This window comes from Microtus pennsylvanicus, chromosome 17 (genome assembly GCF_037038515.1).
Source record: "Microtus pennsylvanicus isolate mMicPen1 chromosome 17, mMicPen1.hap1, whole genome shotgun sequence".
NCBI classification, from domain to species: domain Eukaryota; kingdom Metazoa; phylum Chordata; class Mammalia; order Rodentia; family Cricetidae; genus Microtus; species Microtus pennsylvanicus.
This window is the reverse complement of record NC_134595.1, coordinates 18,717,098-18,742,498: the sequence shown is the minus strand read 5'-3', so window position 1 is coordinate 18,742,498 and position 25,401 is coordinate 18,717,098. Positions and strand designations below refer to the sequence as shown.

General features: G+C 38.5%; 1 protein-coding gene across 1 annotated transcript in view; it reads right to left on the bottom strand.

Moving 5' to 3' along the window:
- Fbxl17 (F-box and leucine rich repeat protein 17) overlaps window positions 1–25,401 on the bottom strand; it is a 472,330-nt gene that overhangs the window by 142,503 nt on the left and 304,426 nt on the right. Inside the window, exon 7 of the mRNA XM_075952216.1 lies at window positions 22,104–22,180. Coding sequence (XP_075808331.1) covers window positions 22,104–22,180 — 77 coding nt within the window. The remainder of the gene's footprint in view (window positions 1–22,103; window positions 22,181–25,401) is intronic.

Below are 25,401 nucleotides of genomic sequence, written 5' to 3'. Positions count from 1 at the left end.
TATTTGTTTATATATGTGTGTGACAGAGGTAGTCTCCTGCACTACCCTTGAGACTGTGGGTAATTAATGTACAGTTACCTTCAGGTTTAAATTTGTACTAGACTGTATTTTTTCATGCAGTGCTGAGGCCTGAATTCATAGCCTTGGGTGTGGAAAACAAGCATTCTATTATCAAGTTACATCCTCAGCACTAATATTATAGATTTCAAACAGTTAACATAAAAGGAATAGTCTACCACAAACTATACAGAAAGATTCCTATGATGTTTTATGTCAAAAAATAAGCAGAGAAGACAAACCTAAATACTGCCCACTGGAATAGGTAATAAAGAGCAAGAGTACAGGAGGACTGACACAAATTTGAAATGTTTCTTGATCTGGGAGCTGGTTCTTGGATTATGTTCAGTTTAAAAAGTTGTGTTTTTAATAAATGTAAATTTTCTCCATTATATATCATACACAAATAATGATTTTTGAAAAATTAAAAAATAAAAATTATCTAGACCATTATATAGGTTACTTAGAATATTCTACTCTTGATGTATTTTATATATTAAAACAATTAAAAGAAAATCATATCTTAGATATACACAAAATGTAGAGGTGTATCCTGTCAATGCAGTGTAAGACTAATTATCTCACAATTAATCTGGTGTGTTTAAGTATATGTTCCTATGAAAGAATAGGCAACAACAGTGTCTACAACTGAGCTTCCAATAAGACTTAGGTACGGCTGCATGAACTGTTTCCTAAGGAACATTTAAACTATCAGGTGAACAAAAAACCCTGAGTGTATAAACTCCAGTGTGCTTTATTTGAGAGAAGACCAAATTCTCCTTTCTTAAAAACCAAATGTCCCTGGAGATGTGTGTACATCAATGTAACTAAAACCTAATGAAATTTCTGAAGGCTTTAATAAATTATTCAAAATCTTTAAAATACTTTTGAAAAATGATATGAATTTCATACTAAGAAGTTCAACTGATCTGGCCTCATTTAAACTTTAACTTAATAACATTATCAAATAAAAATAAATACTATTAAGTTAAATAAATAGCATTATATCAATCAGCATTTAAATTAGTTCTGTGAAGCCTACTTAAAGGCTTTTTAAAAAGCCAAACTTCTGTTCTTAAACAAAGTACAAGTTCAGGATATGGAATGTGGAAAAATAAAGATATAAAAAAAAGAGGCACTGAAAGGTTAAAAATAATTCAAATACAAGGGTGATGAAATACAGTGTGTGGAGGCAGAGGAAGCTCTTCTGCTTTGTGACCTGCTATGTCCCGCACCTCCACATCCCGGACTGTGTACAGATGTCCACAGATCATGAGGAACGACTGGTCACCGTATGCACCGCAGCCCAGCTCATCTTTCATCACAGACTGACAGTCTGACTATGAAGCATTCCTATCCAAATTTTATCCTTGCCACACTGTATGGCATTTCATTTATATTTTAGTAAGTAAAGCTTGCCTGAAGATCAGAGAGTAAAACAGCCCTTCCGCTCAGCCTTTCAGACCAGACCGTGCTAAAGCACACCTTAATCCCAGTGACCACTAGTTGTCACAGAACCTGGGAGGTGCATGCCTTTAATCCCAGCCATAGAGAGGATTATAAAACGGGAGGAGACAGCTTTCAGTCACAGTCCTATTCTGAGATTCTTGGAGGCAGGATCGCCATTTCAAACTAAAGTAGAGGTAAAAGCCAGTGGCTGGCTGTTTTGGTTTTCTGACCTTTAGGTTGAACCCCAATTTCTCTCTCCGAGTTTTTGTTAATTGTGCTTCACCACACCAACCTAAAATTCTTCATTCTGAAGTCTCCTCATCACACCCCAGTTTTTACTTAATTTTCCTTTTCAGAATTGCTATGATATTAGAAAGATAACTTTAATAGGAAAGACTGTGTTACAAGTTCACCTTTCATTCTTGTTTGATGGGGTAAGTAAAGGGCAAATTATAACTACTGCATTTCCCCACTGTACCTTTACGACAGTCTAAACAATTAGCTTATCTTCCTTCACACACATATTTAGAAGCAGAACCTGGTTCTGAACTCAGGTCTGACTTACTCCCAAGCAATTAAACCTGTGCTTTCAAGCACACATGGATTTGGAGAAGAATATGATCCTACTGCCTGAAAACCATGCAGACTTTTACACATTCCCGGTTAGTGCAGAGCTCAGGCTAGAAACTGCCTCCTGAGAGCTCAGAACCGTTGCTCTAACCCTCACTGAAAACTCAAGTTCAGAGCTTCTGGTGATGAACATGGTCACTAAACTGTTAGCACAGTATTGTGGATAGGGCATGGTTAAGGGTCAAAGATGAAGGCAAATTTAAATCATGCTCCTGCTATTCGCTTTTTATCCTTAGGCAACAGAGGGCATGCTTCTGCTCCAGTGTAACAGTAATATCAGATATTAAAAGTCTACAGGGCTGGAGAGAGGCCTCAGTGGTTAAAAGCACTGGATGCTTTTCCAGAGGACCAGGGTTCAATTTCCAGCATCTATATGGCAGCTCACAACTGTCTGTAACTTCAGTTCCAGGGGTTCCATAGCACCAGGCACACATGTGGTGTACATATCTGTGTATGCACAGAAAAAACATACACATAAATAATTTTTTAAAAAAGAAAGTCTATAATTGTTAAGATAAAATGAGTCTAGTTAGCTAGACTAACCAAGATCATACTTAAAACTAGTCTCCTGGTCTCCCTCACAACCAACTGATAGGTAACCCTGAAATCCTATATTCTAATTATTCTCCATCATCCCACAAACAGATTCATCACAAAGCAAAGTCCACAAGTAAAAGACGGATGTCTGTACATCCTCCACAGTGCATTTAATCTCTTTAGGCATCTCTCCACTATCCATTACTCTAAGAGTGTCCTGGCAATGACACCTGAGAACACCACGAATTCATTATCACCCAAATAATACAGGAGTCACTACAAGAGGGCGAGAACTTATGATGCCCTTTCCTTCTGTCTGCCTTTCCTCTAAGGTATCAGACGAGCAGTCTGCTGTATTTATAAATGACAGCACAGCTGAGAACAAAAGGAGATTATAAAAAGAAGAAAAGCTCAGAAGGTTGAGGCAAGAGGTAAACGTCAAGTCACTGCCTAGGTAGATGAAGGGATACTCCAGCCACCACCATAGTTTCAGTGATTGGTTTCATATTTGCCACAAACAAAAAGGCTCACAGTCATTTTCACATTTTATTAAATTTATAATGAACCTATTAAAAGTAGTGAATGTAGACAGAAGGCTTTTCTCTGTCTCGCCTGGTCCCATTGGACCAGTTTCTATCTACCCACTGGGTCCCCTCACTAGTTTCCCCAGCCGCTTATGAAATAACCACTCTGAGGCTTATAATCAGTTACAATTGTTTGGTCAATGTCTTAGGTTTCTTACTGGCTAGCTCTAATTATTAAATTAACCCCTTTCTATTAATCTGTGTATTGCCACAAGGCTGTGGTCTATGTGTGCGGCATGTTACTCCTTTAGTGGCTACACGGTGTCTCCTCAACCCTGCCTATTCTCTCTGTATCTTTGTTTGGACTTCCCGCTTAGCTTTACTCTGTTAAGCCATTGGCCAAAACAGCTTTATTCATCAACCAATAAAAGCAACACATGAAAGACATGCCACATCAGGTGAATGTAGAGCCGCCCTGCCCAGCAGGGCATGCAGTCGTGGAGCACCTGAAACACGGGCAGTCCTACCTGAGAAGTGCTGTAATCAAAGAGAGTATGGGGAAACTTTTCATAAGTAATATAAATTGACTATTGGCTAAAGAGGCAGTAGTTTCATTACACTGCATTAAATATTACTTAAACGAATTTCAACCTGTCTGTTCCTTTTTTGTCAATGTGATGACTAGAAAAATATGAATTACTTATGGAGCTTTCATCTGTGACTTCATTGTATTTCTGTAGGACTGGGCTGGCTTACAGTGAAAACTAAACATATTGCACACAAATAGCAACACATAACAATTACTCTCTTCAATTTAAACAGAAAGGGCTGGATTTCATTAAGAATCTTACTGGCAAATTGTAATTGAGAAACAGATGTTTATGTAATGCTAAGCAGAATGTAATTAGCATGTGAGAGAGCTACATTAAACATTTTTACCTTTTAATATCAATGCCCACAGATATACAATTTAAAGAATTTAATTACAGGGGTACGAGGGTTAGGAAGATGGCTCAGCAGATAAAGTACTTGCTGTGCAAACACAATCACTCAAGTTAGGATTCCAGAGTCCTCAAAAAAGCCTGACATAATGCCAGCACAATGACATGGTAGCCTGTGTCTGTAGTACCAGCACAATGACATGGTGGCCTGTGTCTGTAGTACCAGCACGGTGACATGGTAGCCTGTGTCTGTAGTAGTACCAGCACAATGACATGGTAGCCTGTGTCTGTAGTACCAGCACGGTGACATGGTGGCCTGTGTCTGTAGTACCAGCACGGTGACATGGTGGCCTGTGTCTGTAGTAGTACCAGCATGGTGACATGGTAGCCTGTGTCTGTAGTACCAGCATGGTGACATGGTGGCCTGTGTCTGTAGTACCAGCACAATGACATGGTAGCCTGTGTCTGTAGTACCAGCACGGTGACATGGTGGCCTGTGTCTGTAGTACCAGCACGGTGACATGGTGGCCTGTGTCTGTATTACCAGCACGGTGACATGGTGGCCTGTGTCTGTAGTACCAGCATGGTGACATGGTAGCCTGTGTCTGTAGTACCAGCACGGTGACATGGTGGCCTGTGTCTGTAGTAGTACCAGCACAGTGACATGGTAGCCTGTGTCTGTAGTAGTACCAGCATGGTGACATGGTAGCCTGTGTCTGTAGTACCAGCACGGTGACATGGTGGCCTGTGTCTGTAGTACCAGCATGGTGATGGAGAAGAGAGGTGACTCATCGCACAGCGTAAGCAGAAAAGCGAGCTCCAGTTTCAATGAGAGACTTTGTTTCAAAAAAGAAGGCAGAGAGTGACAGAGAAAGAAATCTGAAGTAGACTTCTAGTCTCTAAACATGCAGGCACTAGAGAAATTGTGTGTTTAGGGGATATAGTTTAATTTAAGAAAAGATATAGATTTTATTTTTATATAAATTACTCATTCTAAGAGTTTCACAACTGAGTTATTTTGACCTTGAAATATAAATCCCAAGGAACTTACAACAGTAGCTAGGTGTCAATAGAATAGCAAAGTACAACATGTATATGCACACCTAGGAGACCTTTCTCCGAACAATTACAGTATCACCCTTGCTTGGTTTCCTTGCTAATCTATTCTCAGCAGCACCAATTCCCACATCAGTGCTGACTCTGTCTTTGGAAGGTAAACTTGTCTTTGCACTTTCTGCTTGCACTGTCAGTAACTCCTAATGTCTGTAGCAGAAAGTCTAACTCTAGCAAAGGTGTTAACGATGAACTGTAAATTACCTATGCCCGCCACTCCTGGATTTGTCAAGATCCATCCTTTGTGCTGCAGGTGAATGCCTGCCCCTGTGAGGGGAGCTTGCTTACAGCTCTGTATGGATGCTAGTAATATGGGCGTGAACTTCTCTATACTATCCAGGTAGCAGACAGATATAATCAAAACTCCCTCTCATCACATCATACTGCATATGTTTACAGCCTACTGGAGATCATGTTGAGAGCAAGTTAAGTAGGATAAAGTTAAGAACAAACATTTGTTCTGCATATTGTTAAGATTTGGTACAGGGACAGGCATATATTGACTCTTCAAGAGATTATCTGTCACAACAATGATAAAAAGCTATCAACTTGAAAATGGGGGGAATGGGAGGAACTCAGAAGGGGGTATCTGGGAGTAGTTGTAGGAAGGAAAAAGACAGGGGAACATGATAAAATTCTATTTCCACAAAAAAAAAAACAATTTAAAAGAAACTGCCACAACTTACCACCGATTAAAAAAATCTTTCAAAAATGATTTGGTATGAAAAAAGTACAACAAATTATTAATGCATTTGATAACAACGAGATATATGACACAGGCTATGATTCTCCCACTCAAACACACAAATGACCAATTCCTCTTATTTTAGAACATGAAATTATAAAATTTGTGAACATAGTTTCATTAAACTAATTTGCAAATTCAAAGCCTCCAGGCAGCATTAGAGTGTTGATCGATCTCAAATCCATACACCCTCCCTAAGGATAGAAGGAAGAAGAATTCTCTTCACATGTAGTGGCAAGTTTAGCTAATTTTGAAATTCTGTTTTTTATAACAACTACTAAGAATTTACTAGTTGGTATCCAAATTAGAGAAAATAAAATGATTGGTTATGAAACAAAAGTAGTTTGTATTGATGTTTCGGCTAAAGCATTATGTTAAGAGAAATATATTCTTCACTTAGTCAAATATTTATATCTATACTACTAAAATCTACATTTCCTATTTTAATGAGAATTCACTTTAAATTCTGTAATGATGAGTCATTTAATTTGAAATAAATTTCATTTTGGAGATTTGGTTTTGACTTCTCTTGTTTATTAAAATCTATTACATCACAGAAATAAAATTATAGAATATTATCACATAACAAGGCTTACTTGTACAATATGCATATTTCCATCCTTTCAAGACTGGATAGTTTCAAAAAAAATCAGCATGAATAAGAGGCTGGAGGGAAAGGACCCCAGTTAGATAGGGAAAGGAAAAGTCTCCCAGCCTGAAAAAGACGGTAGTGTGGAGGCCCTGTACGCCAGTTCATGCATATAGAATATTGGGGCCTCAGAGGACCCAGGATTCCCTAAGAGCTAGTGAAGACTGGAAAATCTTCCAGCTCCACCCTGACAGATGCCACCAAAACTTCTGTCCTCCATGATCTCAGAACTGGGAGCCAAGCTAGTGAGAAATGCTTCTTATAGGATCTGTAGCTTATCATGTGGGATTCCTGCAATGGTTTGCACTACTACTTTTATGAGCTAGAAGATTTTGATTTCGATGCTTCCTGCTGGCCCTAAGAACGTAGGTACCACATACAGAAACTTTGAAGTGTTTACTGAACTTAACACTTTTGGTCTAGAAGAGTTCTGATTTTTTTTTTTTTTTTTGCTGGGGGTGGGGAGATGCTGGTTAGTATCTGCCAGGCCACCCAGTGGAAGCAGAGCTACAATGTAAACTGTCAAGGACTTTCTTTCCATTCTGGAGACCAGACTGATATAGTAGGCAGAAATGTGTTCTTGGTGATCCAACCACCTAGTAAGTGGTTGTTTTTTTCCTCCCACATCTTAAAATAAAATGAAGGAAATCTAAAGTGGTGTGGTCCTGCGTATGAGGCCTCAGGCCACAGCCCACCCAGTTCCACTTGCATCACACGCTGTAAGAGAGAGTTCAGCAGCAGCATCTCTGTCTCTCTATCACAGGCAAGCAAGCACGACTTCTCAAAAGTAAAGAACTAGGCATAGGCAGAATGGGGTTAAATATAAGTCTTCCAATAACTACAGCATTGTTTTCAAGTTAATTCTGAAGCTGATTTGAAGCTTCCCCATAGTCGGCAAAGGACTTACCGAGCCGAACCTTTCCTTTCTTTCTGCGCTGTCTTCTGGCTAACCCCCCAAGTCTGTCCCCATGAAGAGGAAAGGAGTGCGCTGATTGTGTCCCTGAGCAACCCGGCCTGAATGGAAACCAGCCAAAAGTGTGGCTGAGGACACTGCTCCATCAAATCCTCGGGGATGAGGCTTTGTCGCTGGAAACAAGAAGCCATGTACTGGCTTGTGGGTGAGCCTCCCTTCATGGGCTAGGTGAGGAAACCGGCATCTCTGACTGCTGGGTCTGCTGAGGCACGGTGGCTGCAGGCTCCTCGGAAGCGGACTGACGGACAAAGGCCTCTAGTAGGCTGGCTGCAGCCTCCTGGTTCTGAGTGGACAGTTCCAAGGGCAACAAGTAAGGGCTAATAAGGCCTGAGGGTAGTCAAGGCACCTGAATGTTTAATTTTTAATATTTCTTTTGGTTTGGAGGCAAAAATTCCTTTCTTGTCTTTCTCTTTTGTCTTTTATTTCTAAAAATAAAGGCTTACTATGTAAACGCCTGTCTGGCTTCAAAACCAGGATTCTCCTGCTTCTACCTTTCGAGCACTGGCTTTACAAGTGTATATTATGGTAACTAGCCTAAAACAATATATTCCAAAAGGCACGAACAATTAGAAATATTTATTCACCTGCAAAACAGTTTTAGAAAGTTCATTATAGCTGTTCTGCGAAAAGTTCTCCCCCACTATTGTCTATATTAGATGGGACGTTTCCAATCCTCACAACCCATTAGCAACTCTGATTAGGTGAATACGGCGTTTAAATAAATGTCTGCAATTCCGACACGCGTTTTTCTTTTTCTAAGAATACACTATGCTGGGTTGGCGTTGGGACAGCTGCTGCATGCCAGTCTGATAGTCTAAGACAGAATGGCATGATCAGAGGAACGGAGAAGATAGTTAGATGCCTGATGGATATCAATAGAACAACTTTACTGAAGATATATTTTGTGAACAGATTTAGCCTGGCTTGGTAATGGTAGCAATGAGAGGTATGAAGGAAAGTGAGGCACCCAGGATACCCAAGCTTTAGCTGAGTATGAATACTGAAGCATTTTCTGAACCATGTGAAACCGGTACTGGCTAAGAAGACTTTTTAAAAAAATGCTGAAAGCAAACGTTCTACTCTGCATTTAGATTAACCCACTGAAAAGGAAATACTTCCAGAGGCCAGCACAGGGAAATGATGCTTTGACAATCGTGGTAATATGGATCCAGGTTTATAATCAGTATTACACACCTAATTCCTGTACAGGGAGCAAGGGTGAACCAAGAAGAAACACTAGGCAAGGCAGGCGCAGTGTGAGCACGCAGTACATCATGTGTTAAATTGAAACAGCCTCAAAGTTCAACTTCCTTCCCCGTTCAAGGAGAAAATCTGCTGCTATGAACTTTAGGATAAAGGATTTGCAACTATATGGTGCTTGAGAAATATGCTATTGCTGTAATTCAACTCACTGTATGTGGGCTTCAAGATGCACAGTGGCATTCCAAACCAACTTTTAAAGAAAATTGCATGGAATTTTTAAGACATCAGGACCGTTCTTAAAAGCTATGCAGAGAAAAACGGATTTTTGATAGTTACGAATTACATTTAGTGCAGCCAGATTGTAGAGAACGCTCTTTTTGCCTCAGTATGGTTAGAATTACTGTTGACAAAGATTTAATTTAAATTTTTAAGGGTTTAAACTGGAGAATATAGGTCACTGAATTTTCATTCACTGTATAGTATCAGCACCGCAGAAAGCAAGCTTTGCTAGTGAGGGACAAATTCTGGCCCCAGAATCCATCGCTTCTGTAGTAGTTGGGGCCGAGTGTGTGTTAGTGAGAATGATTCGGTTCCCAGTCAATCAGCAGCCTGAACATTCACAGTTAGAAACATGCCTGGCATGGAAGAGAAGCTCAGTTCAGAAAATACTAAACGCATTTGTGAGACGGACCAGAGTCCACAGAAACCATTTATTTGAATCACAAGCTGGAAGAGAGTCCATCTTTCCTAGCAGGTTGCAGATTTATATAGATTTATAATAGTAGAAAATATACTACATAGCTCCAAAGTATAATTCTATGATGGCTAACTGGTTTCCTATAGCTGAAAAAATACTTGTAGGATTTACCACATGTAAAAACATTTAAAAGAACCTTGCTGTACACCTAAGAAACCATGAGAACTAATAGTAGCTTTCTGATTTAAATACGTCATAAAATAACAGGTTTAATAGTATATAGCATTAAAATGAATACCACTTTCATGAATAGAAATTTTAAATTTGTAGTTTTCATAAACTGAGAGAGCCGATTTCAAATCAATTATCTATCAAACAAGAGATGAAATTTTGTACAGAAATTTTGTAGAGTAATGTAAAGGATCTACCCTTCCACGTCTGCACTGTGTGAGAAAGTTCTTGCTTCACTTGGATGCCTGGTGCTCACTGTTCTGAAGGGACCTCAGCTCTTCTGAGTCTATCCTGTGCAGACTAAGGACTGTGATGTGTAGGATGTAGAAACATGAATGTATGTGCTAACTGTACATGGACAGCACGTTTCCTGAATTTATTTTGGAACAAGTATTAGCAAATACGGATGTAATAGAAGTCTAGGGGTCGTGTATTTGGGTCAAGGTGGGCAGCTTTCCAATAGTTTCTTACACAAATATCTAAGGAACCAATAATTGTTTACAGGCATAAGTACTAGATACTCAGAGTCTCCCATGAGGCAGAGCAACAGATGATGGGTGAACTTCACCAGCCTGATGAACTCATCTCCTTCACCAACATTTAGGAAAATATTTTAATCAGAATACGAGAAGGAAAAGATATCTGTACTAATTTATAGTATTTTAGAAAGTGAATCATTGCAAGCCTTGATTGCAAGGTGTGTGTGTTAGAAAGACAAAGTTGAAAATGAACACTGTGAGGATTTCGCCCAATTTCTTATGTAAACCAGAGCAGACGGCATGATTCTCAAAAAAGCCAAGTACATTTGCCTCACATAAAATAAGACTGATTGAATTTCAAGCTTTTCACTTATTTTATAGAGCTAAAAATTAAGTTCCCTTTTGTTGTTCAAGATGGGCAGTGTGATTCATGTGTGTATTTGATATGCATGTTATTATAACATATTTATATAGCATATGTATACATATATATAGCATATATATCGCCCTATTGTTTTTTCATGTAACAGGTAGTTCATGCTATAGAATCAAATTTTGAATATTTGTTCCTTGTGCAAGTCCAGGGCGTCCTTGCAGATGAGTCTTGCCCATGACCTGTCCCCCTGCACAGTGTCTGCTCCTCACGCTAGAACAACATCTCGGGGACTCAGACTTGTAAACATATCTTTTCAAAACTGACTGCAGAGGAATTTCCAAAAATACAGAAGACAAGGAAGCGGCTGGATTCTATTAGGGGATTATTGTGAATTTTCAAATCTAATAGTAGAACAGAAAAAACTTTATGGGAGGAAATAGCATACCTTCAAAGCAAAACTGTTTTCTTGGAGAAGCTCCTAAAGCCATATGTGAGCAAAAAGGAGATAGTAGAAAGAAAGAAAAACAAGTCGTGTGGCATAAAGGAGATTTGAACCTAAAAAAACAAGGGTGTTTAAAAATAAGCCTGTATCAATCACCAAAAAGAATGTATATAACTAGTTTTCTACACATTTTCCTTCTGCACCAAAGAATTATTTACCATCAGAAAACACCATGACCTGTAACAATTAAATTATCAGTGAATATTATTCATTCGAAAAGGATAGATATATACTACACCCACCCACCCACACACACACCCCACACACACAAGAAAAGCATCAGGTATTTTTAAAGATGGTGTGAGTTTTGTTTTGTTTATCTCCGTTTCTCAGTTTTTAAAAACCTCCTCTGCTGGCTCACAGTCACACCTGGTGACAGCCACGTCACTTTCAGGATGAGTGTGTGTGGCACCTGGCACAGAGGCTGGATCAGCCATGCCAACTCAACTCAATTGTTAGCAAAGTTGAAAAGTTCAAACTATTTATTAAATGTCATGCGATAAACCCTTGAAGAGAAACACATACGACAGACAAATTCTGGGTGATTGAGTCTTAAGAGAATGTTTTAGAATAAGGGTTAAAACGAATAGTTGAATACCAGAGTTTGAAGTAAGTTTGATTTACTTAATAAAGTAAACTTGTAAGAAAGCCTTTCTGCACATGAGGAAGTTCTGTCTAACATCCACACTAGAGACATCATCAAGAGGTCGATGAATTATCCCTTCTTGCTCAACACAGTTGAGCTTGAAAGGGTTGAGACCATCTACCTCACGACACACTCCATGTGATCCCACTGTAATGAACTGGTTTCATACTCCTGAACAGGTCATTTACCGACAGGCCCAGGACGTCATCTATACTTTGGAGAAAGTGGAAATGCACAAGACCATTGGTCCTTTCAATGATTAAATTTATTGAGTCATAGTCATTGAAGGACAAGTAATTTGAAGGCCTGTGTGGGAGACTATGGAAGACTACATAATTCATGCTGGGCGGTGGAGGTGAATGACTTTAATCCCAGTACTAGGGAGGCAGAGGCAGGCAGATCTCTGTGAGTTCAAGGCCAGCCTGGTCTACCAGAGCTAGTTTCAAGACAGTTTCCAAAACTACAGAGAAACCCCATCTCGAAAAAGCAAAAACAAAAAAGACTACATAATTCAAGCAACTTTATACTTATTTCCAAGAGTTTGGATCCATAAATTCCAAGTAAAACCTGGACAGAATCAGAAAGTTGATGGAGTAGCAAAAATATAAAACCATCTTTCTTTTTTGTTTGTTTTTTGTTTTGTTTTTCAATACAGGGTTTCTCTGTATAGCCTTGGCTGTCCTGAAACTCACTCTGTAAATCAGGCTGGCCTCAAACTCAGAGATATGCCTGCCTCTGCCTCCCAAATGTTAGGATTAAAGGTATGCACCTACAGTGCCTGCTCTATCTTTCCTTCTTACGTCCCCTCCCTTCTCCAGAAGCAGGGACTACAACTGTGGATGGAGAGAGGGTGCTGTGTATTCTCAAATTATGATGCTTTAAAATTGATTTTTGCTGAGCTACAAAGGCCGCGCTTCTTGTGAGGAACATACTAGGTTTTAGGCTGAACTTTCTAAGCAGAAAACCAACAATAAATGATTCAGGGTACAATTAGACTTGAGAAATTCACTACATAATCCACAGATTTTAGGAAAAAATTGTCCAATCCATGTGTTACTCTCAAAGTGAATCCCATAAGTCAGGCCTATCTGTATACAATGAGTCCATGTCCAATGACAGAAGAACCAGCACGAAAAGCTTCCACTGCCAAAGATAGGACTGTCTGGATTTCAGTAAGGGAAAACAATGGCCTAGTTTAAAATGATAGTGAACACTAACTTATTAGTCACATCTGAAAGGTAATAAACAACTCAGCATTTGGAAAACTGCTCAAGAGAAATGGTGGTGATGACTCTGACCTTTTCTCCACAAAAACAAGAGGTGTACCTGGAGGAAAGCGAGCAGCCTGGCACTCTACAAGGAAGCACTGCAGGGGAATCTACTCCCTCTTCTTATCTCAGAAAATGAGGGCACTACTACTGAGGAAGCAAAAACAGAAGGCAGAGCCACTCCAACGACAGATTTCATTTTATTAATGTTCATTAACGGAAATGGAGGCTAACAGTGGCACTAAGGCCTAAGAGCCTGTGAGTTCCACGCCTAAGAACTACAGGAAGAGAACAATTAGCCATGCTATTTTTCATGGCATAGGTACAGGTTTCTAAACAGTGTACATCCTAAAAAAGTGATCAATTATCCTGTTATCAGAAACTGGTTTAAAATAACCATTTAAATGAAGAAATAATACCTGCCTGAAAAGCTAAAAATTCTGAAAAGTTACCTGCTGTCAGACGCAGCAGTGGTGGTGGCACTGACTGATTAAATTCTGCCTGGGCTCAGTTTGATCGTCCACTGAAACGACATAATGCTTCTAGGCCTTGCACAAATTCAATACGGTGCTTTCAAAAAGGGGAATTAAAATTTAATTCACTAAGATTTTACAACACTCTATTCATTGACTGTTGTGCATATGTGTATGCACATGCATGTCCACGTGCTCATGCATGCTGTGACACATATTGACAGGTCAGAGAACAAGGTGCTACTGTTGGTACAGGGGAGTCCTGAACAATGGAGTCAGGTCCTTGGGCTTCAGGCAAGAGCCTCTACCTAGCGAATGCAGTGGCACCTTGTTTGTATTTTAATAAGTAAAGCCAGCCCGAGGATAAGAAAAGTACAACAGCCACACTGGACAGTCTTACATACCAGGAGGTGCTAACTAACGCACACCTTTAATTCCAGTAGCCAGACTAGTTTGCCATAGAAACTGGGTGGTGCATGACTTTAATCTTAGTGGTGCACGCCTTAATTCAAGCCCTAGAGAGGAATATAAAATGAGAGGAGATAACTCACAGTCTCATTCTGAGATTCCTGGAGGCAGGATTGCCATTTTTGGACTGAGGTTGAGGTAAGAGACAGTGGATGGCTATTTTACTTTTCTGACCTTCAGGTTGAACCACAATTTCTGTCTCTGAGTTTTTATTAATTGTGAAACAAGTGAGATATGTTATGGGCTCCAGAAAATTTAATGTATAAGAAAATTATACAAAAAATTTGAAGTTAAGAAACTAGTTGGGCTGGGGGTGTAGCTGAGTTGTAGGGGGCATGCCTAACATGCATGGGGTCTAGATTTGATTCCAGGCAGCAAACATACCAGACAGAATGCAGACAACTAATTGTAAGTTCAGCACTATGGAACTGCAGGCAGGAGGACCAGACGTTCAAGGACATTTTCACCTACATAGTGAGTGTGGGGGAAGCCTAAGCTAGAGACCCTGTCTTAAAAAAAAAAAAAAAGAAAGGAAAATATTTAATACATCAATGAGTACTAAACAGAGAGTATTTTTAAGTAACAATAGTCCTGGGCACATCATTGACCTATGAGTAATTATATAAGAAGTTACATTAATACTGAATCCATAATACTGTAGTTTATAAACCATGTGATGTTATACCCTACCCAATCTCAGTTTCCACATCTGTAGCTCAAGTATTAGCAATAACTCTTAAAATGGAATGTTTAAGGAATTAAAGCAATCCTACAGAAAATATCACACAAACTCCAATTAGTTTATCATTATTATGATGAAAATTTATATTTGTTCTCAGTAGATCTATATATTTTATTAATAGTTATTACCCAACATAATGTTTCCCTCTATATAATATATGTTAAGTGAAGTTGTTGCCATGGGAATGATGAATTTGACAGGATAAGTTGCAACAAAAATTGGAACTTATTCTGAATTTTTAAATAGAATATTTTCATGAGGTTTCTTCAACATTTGCCTGTATGTGCACGTCATCATTTTGGATGACTTCTGTTCTTTCTTTAATCAATGCATACAAACTCACCCATTCAGACACCTGTTTATGCTCCAAGTCTTCCGCATAGCATCTACCTCAGACGCCCCCTTCTGCTACCTCTCCCACAGATCATTCCCCAGATAGGGCAGTCCATGACGATTCTGTCTTTTCATACACACCTATACCTCACAGACCTACCTTCTAAACTGACACCATCATATTGCTTAAAATGATGGAAAGTTTATTAATATCTGACTATTACTTCTTATCCAAGTTCTCTATTTTTGGATTTTCCATAGCATCTCACCAGCAGAGTGCACACATAAGAGTAAAGCTTTGCTGAATGAAACAGTGCTGAATAAAGCCTAGGATTAGAAAAGGATTTAAAGATCATATATGACAACTGTCTTCTCAGTTTTCCATCCTCCTAACTCTTCCTCCCAGATTTTCTCTGCCTATATAGATCTTTCCGTACCAACCAAGAAAAGCATTTTCAAGAAATTGTGAACATCAAGATTTCCCTTTATTTTTTTTCATTGAATAGTATAAAGTGAGAAGCTAGTGTGGTATGGGAGAATGCTCATGAACACAGTAAATATTTGTCACTTGTATTGGTTTAATAAAACAATGATTGGGCAGCAGCCAGACAGCAAGTATAGGTGGGGAAACCAGACTAACAGAATTCTGGGGAGAGAAAAGGCAGAGACACAGTCACCAGCCAGACACAGAGGAAGTAAGATGAGAATGCCTTCCTGAGAAACAGTAACAAGCCATGTGACTAAACATAGACAACATTGGTTAATTTAAGATATAAGTCAGTAGTAAGTCTGAACTAAGAGGTCAAACAGTTTATAATTAACATAAGCCTCTGTGTGGCTCTAAGAGGGGGCAGGATACAAACTTATGTTTACAAGCGTGGTGTTCAGTGCAGGTGTCACAATGCCACTAAAAAACCACTCAACACTCATATCACACTGATGAGGAACAATCACAATTCTATTTGTAGTCATGTTAGGACACAACAACAATAATAACAACAACTAAAAATGCTCAGTCGGCACAGTGGAAAGCACTAAGCAATGAACTGTAAAAGTGGGCCTGTGGCAAAAAAATGTACTGTGATTTGGGGTAAGTTTTCCATATCTATAAAAGGAAACTCCTTCATTAAGAATGATGTTTTAAAAAGCTAATAAAAATTAAACATGGTACTTCCAAAATACAAGAGTAATGTAGAAAAGGAATGCTGAAAAGTTTGTAATTTAGATAACGGCTATACTAAATGAAGAATTACAATATTTAGTCATAAAAAGTTAATTAAGAACAATTGTATGCATGTATATACTTGGAGGTTTAAGATTATTCATGCACCATAATTATACAAACAGGTTTATTTATCTTGAAAATATGGGTTAGGCTATTTCTTAACTTAAATACTAGACTAAAGGTAGAGTCAAAGTTAAGTTGGTTATGGTAGTAAGTTTTTTCATAGAGAATGTTTAAATTTTTTATTTTAAAAGATAAAAGATTTAATAAGTAAATTTAGCATGACAGAAAATACTGAGTCACTACACAAATATTGCCTTTCTGTGCATAAGAAAAATCTATTGGAAAAATTCTGTATGCATTTAAAATAATAGCAAATGCATACAACATACAGAGGTAAACTTAACTAAAAACCATAAAGTATTACTGATATAAATTTAACAAAAATGAATACTACACATATGTAAAAGGATTCTTAATATTGTTAAGATGGTGGTTCTCCCTTAAACAGAAGTATTGTTTGAAGAAATATTTTAAAAATTCTTCTTACTAAATCTACATTATTTAGCTCATCATAGCAAATGACATAAACACTGTCATTGTTCAATCTTTTATTTCAAGGGGAGCTAGCTTGTGTCATGTACTAATCAAGGAAGGAAGTCAATTCTTTCTAGCAACCAAAAGTAGTTGGATAATGTATAATTAAATATATCAGGGCAGCAAAATGTCTCAGAAGGTCAAGTCTTTGCAAGAGTTTGGTCATAGAAGGAGAGAAATGACTCCCACAAATTGTCCCTTGTACACTATAGTAAACACACACACACGGGGAGGGAGGGAGAATAAGTTCTCATTCCTTCATATTCCCTCATTTTCTTCTAATAAATAAATGTAACACATACCAAATTTCAGGTGAGGAAAGAGGCCCATTATTTAGAAGACAAGAGATCATCTTATCTTCTAAATGCAGCAGGATGGAGAACAAAGTAAAGTAGGAACAGAGAGAACATTTTACATAGACATATAAAAATGAGAATTTACAAAACAGAGTTCAGCAGAATAGTACTATTCTGCAAGCAACAATGAACGCTATTTATATTTAAATAATAGAATGTAAAATGAGAATAAGAACAGTAACCAATAAAGTATTTTTTGACTTGCAAATATCCGTTCTATAGTTCCTCCCTGTCACTTCCTAGCTATTAAGAGTCAGGCCTGCTGACAAAAAGAGGGGAATCTTACCCAGCAATCCCCGAGCATATTCAAAGACAATTTAGAGTGAAACAAAGGGAAAGGCTAGAAGGTTATTTCAAATGCAACATCACTGCAGGTAATACACACCCAATAATGCGAAAAATGAGATGAGGAAATAAGAATAAACTGATTTTGGCTATAAGACTTAAGGAAGGAAAAGCACTTTGGCTGCAGGTCTTGCAGTCCTTCTTTGGATTTCTTCTGTCTCTTCAACGGAACGGCTTACTTAATACATCCCAGATCCTAATCTGAGTGGACTAAGAGCAAAAAAGATCCAGGACCCCCAGAATGGCTGGAGAAGGACAGCTCATTAATCATTTATCAGTGGTAGGAGGTCGATATGGCAAGGGTGAAACATGGGTTATAACAAAGCAAAGATTAATCTTCCCAGGCCACCCCTACCAATCTTCTTCCTGGGAGAAAGAGTTGTATTACCACCCCTAGCCTCAAGCCTTGCAGGGCAGCCCTGGCCTCAGGAATAGAGAAACTACCTCTCTCTCCCACACAGGGCTTGCCATTGTGGATGCTGACTTTCTATTCTACAGAATGAACATGCCTCAGGACTGTACCTGTTGGGTCAATTGAAATGACAGCTCCCATGATAACAATGCCTGAAGACCGAAAAGTCTGTGTCATGACCTTGTTTTAAGTTAAAACATCCCGAATTAGAGAAGCAAAGTGACCAAGAGCAATATTTAGCAGGGAAGGTGTGGCTCAGAAGAGCACTTCTGGGATTCTGAGAGCAGCAGAGGAGCTTGGGGAGTGGCAGCAGGTGACTGTGCAAAGCTGGGGTACTGTTCAGCAGTAGTCAAAACCCTGGGCTCAACTCTGTTGCGGGAGGTCCTTCCGCTCCTCCAGCCAATAGCCGCTGAGATACCAGCCCATTGGGGCGTGGTCTCTCTCCCTTTAAAAAAGCGGCTACTTCCCTTCTCGCTCTCTTTGCTTCCTGCTCCGGTTCTGGTGACTAGACTTCTTCCTGACTGCGCAGAGGGCTGTTGTCTGGGACAGTTATCTGTAAGTTTTTTCCCCTTTAAATAAATACCACCCTATTAATCATAATTCCAAACTGGTGTGGCATTGTTTGTGACTTACGCCTTCACAACTCCAACACTGAAAAAACGTGTCAAAACACAGTAACCCTGGGAGTGCTAGTGATCTTGTAGGGCCCTAAACTACAATGTTGGTACCTAAGTGTTTACAGTCCTCTTTAAAGGTTACTTGACAGTTTGATAATGGAAACAAAATGGTATGTCTAGAGCATCAGTCTAAAGGTCCTCCATAGGGCTAAAGTAAAAAGAAATGTGCTAACAACTCTCGGGTACCCTGGGTCCTGACATAACTACCCCCTGACACAAGGGTCGCACAGGAAATACTTAGTATCCAGACCCCAGTGGAGATGAGAGCTCTTTTCATGCATTCCATTTATTGTATCTTACGACGCTCTGTGCTGCCAGGATAGCAACTGCTTCAGGCCTCTGTGAACCTGGACGGTACAGAGTGATTCCCACTCTGTGTTCCCTTCTTAATAACAATAGACACGTCTCTGAATGAGAATTTTCAGAAGTAGTCATTAAAAGAAAGCAAAAAGATATTAGCTGACAAACTATCCTAGGAACATAGAAAGACATGCAAGAAACCAAGAGTTTCTAGGAAGAAATACAGAGAAGAAAGAAGATAAAAGTCAAGATAGTGATGGAGCTTAAACACACTGGACTCTGTTGAACCTCTCTTCCTCCTTGCTGATGGAACACACGTTCTGTACAAACAAGAGGCTAAATGTGAAGGAGGAGAAGGGTTGTGTGTGTGTGGCAGGGGCAGTCTCTAAGAACTAACCATTAGTGAGTGTCCAATATACCAGTGGGTACTGCACAGGTAGTTTTTATTCATCTTCACTACCTCCTGCAGAACATGTTATGTGGCTTAACAGAGGACAAAACCAAGAGATTAAGGACTATGCTTAAGAGTGATGAAGAAGAGACAAGAGTAGAATTGTCACCTGACTTGCCATGCCCCCCTCCCTGCCCCAATACTTCCTACAACAATTGTCCACTCATAGAGGAGCGACTATATTGAATTTTCTTCAGGGAGCAATTTCCCAAGGCTGTGTTTTCCATTTAGATGGTTCTGACTTAGTGGTTTGTTCATAGATTATCTTTTACCATAAAGATCTGTTTAATTTGAGGAGTTAGGAGCATATTAGTTTGATGGCTTTCTGCATGACAACTGTGTCATATATCAATTTAAATGAAGATAACATTGGAAAAGCCAGGCTAGGTGCTGCTCAGCACTGTAGCTATATTCAACACCTGTGAGAATCTTGACAAAAATCATTTTTTTGCCTGGGGAGCTGCTGCTTGTGAGTCAAATCACCCTGCCACACTGTTAAAAGTATCATTGTTCCCCAACCAAAGCAGTCCAAACCTAGTAACATAGAAAGAGGAGACAAGGAGGAAACTGGTCAATCTGAACATGGGTAAAGCAGAAATATGTAGTAACCAAAAGAATGACATCCCATAGGAATAAGGTGGACATAAAAATGTCCAGCTTTAAATTGACTTCAAAGTCAAATGGATTAGATCAGCTGTTTCAGTTTGGTTGTATATAATCATCATTTATGCATGATCCCAGACTTGCTGCTCCAATCCCGCCACCTAGAAGGTCTGCTTTAACTGGTCTTGAATATGGCTCACACATTCATGGGCTTTTGAAATTCTGCAGGTTTTCTAGTATGCAGAGGGGACTGAGAACCATATCTACATAATTCAGAGACACAAGTAAACCAAGCTGTGGTGGCAAGGTTATAGTGTGCTGGCACCACACTAGGAGATAAATATTATTTAAACCCGAAATACAGAAAACAATGTCACAAAGAAAACCCCCAGAACCTAGGATAAGAAAGTAGTAGAAACATCACCAGCAAGCCTCACCTCTAGCTGTTCTCCAATAGAAACCAGCTCACTAGTCTTACACAGAAGACTTAATTCTCTACTTCACAAATGAATAATTGAGTCTCTAATATGTGAAGGTACTTCCTAAAGGTCAAAATAAAAATTTAACGCTAGGATGTCCCAGGTCCAACATCTTTTCTCTTCTCTGAACCTTCTGGAAAGCTATCTGCACATGCCAAGTTAACAGTTACTGGACAAAAGCTTTATCGTTAAACAAAATAAACCTCCCAAACACAGTGTAACTGTAGTGACATTTTCCACTGTCGCGCTTCAGCAGAGTCCTCAAAAAGAAGAAGGGATTTAATCCATAGCTCTTGGCTATTAGTAATGTGACAACTGGCAGAGCTTGGAGAAGAGAACCATGTGACATGACAGAAGGAAGAGAGGGAGGGGGTCTTAAATAACTAATCTGCTGTGAACATGAGTTCTCCATATGCATGTGGCAAGCAGGAGACTCTCCAGGGCCTGGACAATCATGGGCTTCATGAGAATCTTGAAAGTCAGGTATGTAAGTATCAGTTTAACATGCCAAGAGAGTCAAGAGACTATAAAAAAAGGAAAAGAAATCAACACATCTTTACAGGGTATAATTAGGAGAAAAACATAGAAACAGCATTTTCTTTAAAAAAAAATCTTTATAAAATGTATTTAAAATCTGAATATTTCTTGCCTTTTTTTGATGGAGTAGCTATAAACTAAGCATAGAGTCTCACACATACTAGGTAAATGATGTGTCAATGAGCTACATCCCTAGACTCCATGTTGTCCTGTTGTGGCTTTATTAGGTTTTCTAAATGGCAAACTTGGGATGTGACAAAGTACTTATCTCTCCAGCAGGGCAAGGCAGCATGACACTCTAGGATTGAAGTGAGTCATAGCAGATATAAAAGCTAACAATAAAAGATTTAATGGGATATTAAGTTCTCTCAGATGGAAAAATTTCAGATTTAAATAAACAATTTAAATAGTCAGAAAAGGAAACAATTTCTCCCTCAGAGAATGACAACTACCAGGTTAAAACTATATATGGGTCAAATACATGCTTCTAGGGAAAGAATATAAAGCAGAACAAGATAGGAAAGGCATAATTACTTCAACAGGGTGAGCTCACACTCTAGATGACAGGGTGGTTCTTGCTGTTTTCAGAGGATTCCAGACAATAACTTACAATGCTGATGGGAATGGACACTGCTCCCTCCTATGTCTCTCAGTGTGGATAGATCTGTTAGAGCCTCTCTGGCACTAACAAGGCTTGCTATTACAACACCAGACAAACATTTTACACAGTGCTAGTGTGAGCAAGAGCCCTCAGTGCCCTGACTGTATTATTCATGTTTATGAGATCAGAAATTTAATCGACCAAAAAATTATTTTCACGTCCTTCCTCTTCAACCCATATTCTTTAGTTCTGTGTGTTAGGAGAATATATGGGGCTGTGTGTCACCATGAACTCAGGCACGCATGCATTCCACTATGGTTTTTAGACTATGATTCCTTTTCCTTTATTTTTGTTTAATCTGAATTAGCATAAATGAACACAAATTGTCTAAATGAGTTGTGATATCTTTTTAAATAATTCTCAATGATTTTTAAGACTTTATTCATCTAAGGGTAAGGATTTAGGACAAAGGATCATTACATACCATAATCAGTGATTTTACAGGACACCAAGTACAGCTCTTTCAGGTTTTGTCCCTCCTTTGCAATGACCTCCACACACCTGAAACACACAAAGTGGTGGTGTTACACTGATGCATCCCACATAAATGAGCAAGAATCGGGCCACGCATCTACAAGAAGAAGCCAAAGGTCAGTAGTGCCAGAATGCCCCTGTCCTCTCAACTTCAACCCCTCATTCAAGGTGTCTCAGGGAGTCTCACGTTCTCTGCTTCCAAGTTAAGTGCTCTGCTCCTGAACACTCCCATTAAATCCTTGTCTGATCCAGGAGATATTCCTATAAGACCACTGTGAATTTGGGTACGAAAAGCTGATTAAACCCTTGTGGAATAATGAATGTATCACATATAAAATAGCTAAAATTACAGTATGTAGGTGACAGTTATTTTGAAAGAATGATAATTATTCAGAGTCTAATTTTTTAATTCTGAAGTTTGATATCATTAAATGCACATTTGCAGAAATTTTACTCAACATAAAATCAAAAATTGTAAAAATCTATAACTGATAAAGGATATAAAACCAGAACATACAAGAACGATAAAACTTTCACTCTAAACATATTTCATTTTTAATATTTTAAATAAATGGTTATATAGACTATTAACTATACACAGTCATATAATATTTAAAAAAATTTTACTTAAATTAAAAGATTTTTCAATACAACCTGAGCAGCACTAGAGTAGAGAATTTAATGAATTTTAAAAATACTGGTTAACCACGCTACCTAATTCATAGCTCAGTTCGCTATAATCAGAAAGCTGGACTGTCAGACTGACATACAGGTATGGGTGCTCTGTAATGCAGTCCCTGTTTTAATCTGTATAGATAGCAGTTAAGTAAAAGGGTAAAAAGCAAAAGAGTCATTAACCTTTCTAGGAAGTAAGGATCAAGCTATTTGATACCTGTGTGTACAATCTATCAAAACTCACTTGACATCCATCTCTGTCTTTAGGATATTTCATTTGCTGCCTAGCTTATTTGTAGGTATCTTCAAAAAATGTCAGGGAATTTTATACAATTTTATCCCGTATAATTCATTATTGAAGGTTAAATTAGTAAGAAAGACATATTTTTCTTTTAAAGTACTTTTATAGAATTTGGTCTTAATGGAATGATAAACATTTCATTCCCAAGGCAGCCAGGCAAACATGCTTCTTTGGCTATTTTATCTAAAAAGATTCATGACTAAAACATGTTTTTCCATAACTACAGCAGAGACTTAAAACACAATACAATTATGATTGACACAGATTATTGTGAAGGCAAACTTTAAGCCTAATTTCATATCATTTGGCTTTAATGTAGCATTTTAATAAGTTCATAAAAAGAAATGCTAAAAAAAGAAATGAGACAGTTCAAGCAAAGTCCACATATTACATATGACTTACAATAAATTTTCTCATGCTAAGAATAAAAAATAAAAGCCACAGATTACTACAAATCCTAATGATTCAAAATTTCCTAAAACACTTTCTGCAATACCAAAGATCCATATTTTACAGTCCTTAATTGGATTAAAAAAGATAATTCAATATGTTTTGGCGACAATAAAAAAAGTAATTGTATTTTGTTCTCATTCTTCATACAAATACATCAAAATGTCTGATTTATGATTGACTGTGAGAGACACTAAGCAAATGCAGTCTCTTGTATCTATTCATCTGCAATCTATACTGGATACGCCACAAACCCATAAAAACATTACAGACTCACAGAGATGGCTGGAGGGAGCAGATATCAGAAAGAATGCTGCTATACCGGGGAACCAAACACTGCTTCATGACAAAAGAACCAGCATGTATTTAAAACAAGACAACCATGGGTGATGATTGCCCCCGAACAGATGAATGACAGGGAACATTAAGGTTTCTCACGCCCCTCCCCCCAAAAAATGATGGAGAAATGGACAGGAGGTGTAGATGATTATGAGTAGATACTGCAAATCCATGCAATTTGCTTGAGAGGTAATACATTAACAAAAGCAAACTATTTCCTGAAGGGATTACAGCAAAAATTTTCATTTTCAATCATCCGTTGATGAGATATTTGATGACAGAATTTTCAAGTTCTATGAATCTAGACAGAAATTTTCCCTTTGTGAGAGATGGTTGAGATAGGCCTTTTCTGTGTATCTTTGGCTGGAACTCACTATGTAGACTAGGCTGGCCTCAAACTCACAGAGATCCATCTGCTTCTGTCTCTTGAGTGCTGGGATTAAAAACATATGCCAACACCTCCAACTGAGACTGAAATTCTTAATACCATGTTAAAACAAACACAGAGTTGAACAGTGAAAATAAGCAGCTATTGTAAACTGGTGGAAATACCCAGCACCGCTCATCCTTGGCTAGTTTCTAAAAACTTGTAATTCTGCCAAGTGCGGCTTCTCAGGCGGCACTGGTACCGGTCTAGATGAGGCCAGGGTAAGGACAAACCTTTTCCCTCTACACTTTTAAAGTCCATCCTGGAACACATTTAGAAGAAACACTACATTGTAACACGTCAATGAAGCACGCTTGCCCTGTTTTATACAGAACACACCGAGAGGAAGCACAACAGTGTAACACATCTATGAAGCACACTTGCCCAGTTTTACAAAGGTTCTTGGTATGAACACACCCACCTCATTGTACAATATGCAAGTAGAAAAAAATGGCAAATAATACAAATGATAGAAATTTTCATGACAGGTACTTATGAAAAATTTGAGGGGTATTTTCAAACACTTTTGAAAGATAAAAATGCTTTCCAGGTGATAATTTGACAGTCCTGAGCAGTGTGACTGAAACATACAGGGCATTTAGGACCCATGTGCCTCCATGCCTATCCCCATTCATGTATATCACACAAGAGAACACTCTCTCCAATGTGGCCAAAAAGAAAAAAATTACATTGGTTCACAGAGGCAAGCCACAAGCACCTATAATCAGAATCTAGAATTTAAAATGTTTCCACCCTTTCTATACTTTGTTTCCATCATCCCAAAGGACAGATCTCTGACTATTACAAGACAAGCATTCTACATAGATCAAGGAGTTCTCATAACAATATAGGAATTAAAAAAAAACCCCACAAACTCCTTAGGGAAAGTAGTGAGATTATAAAGGGTACATTCATAACAGAAAAAAAAACATATTAGACGCCAAAAAAAAATATCAGAAACTGTTCAAAGTATTCCATACAATCACAAACAGGTAGGGCATGACACCCTGCTCCTGGGCTCTGAGAGCTCACCGGGAAGCATATCCTTAGCGAGAG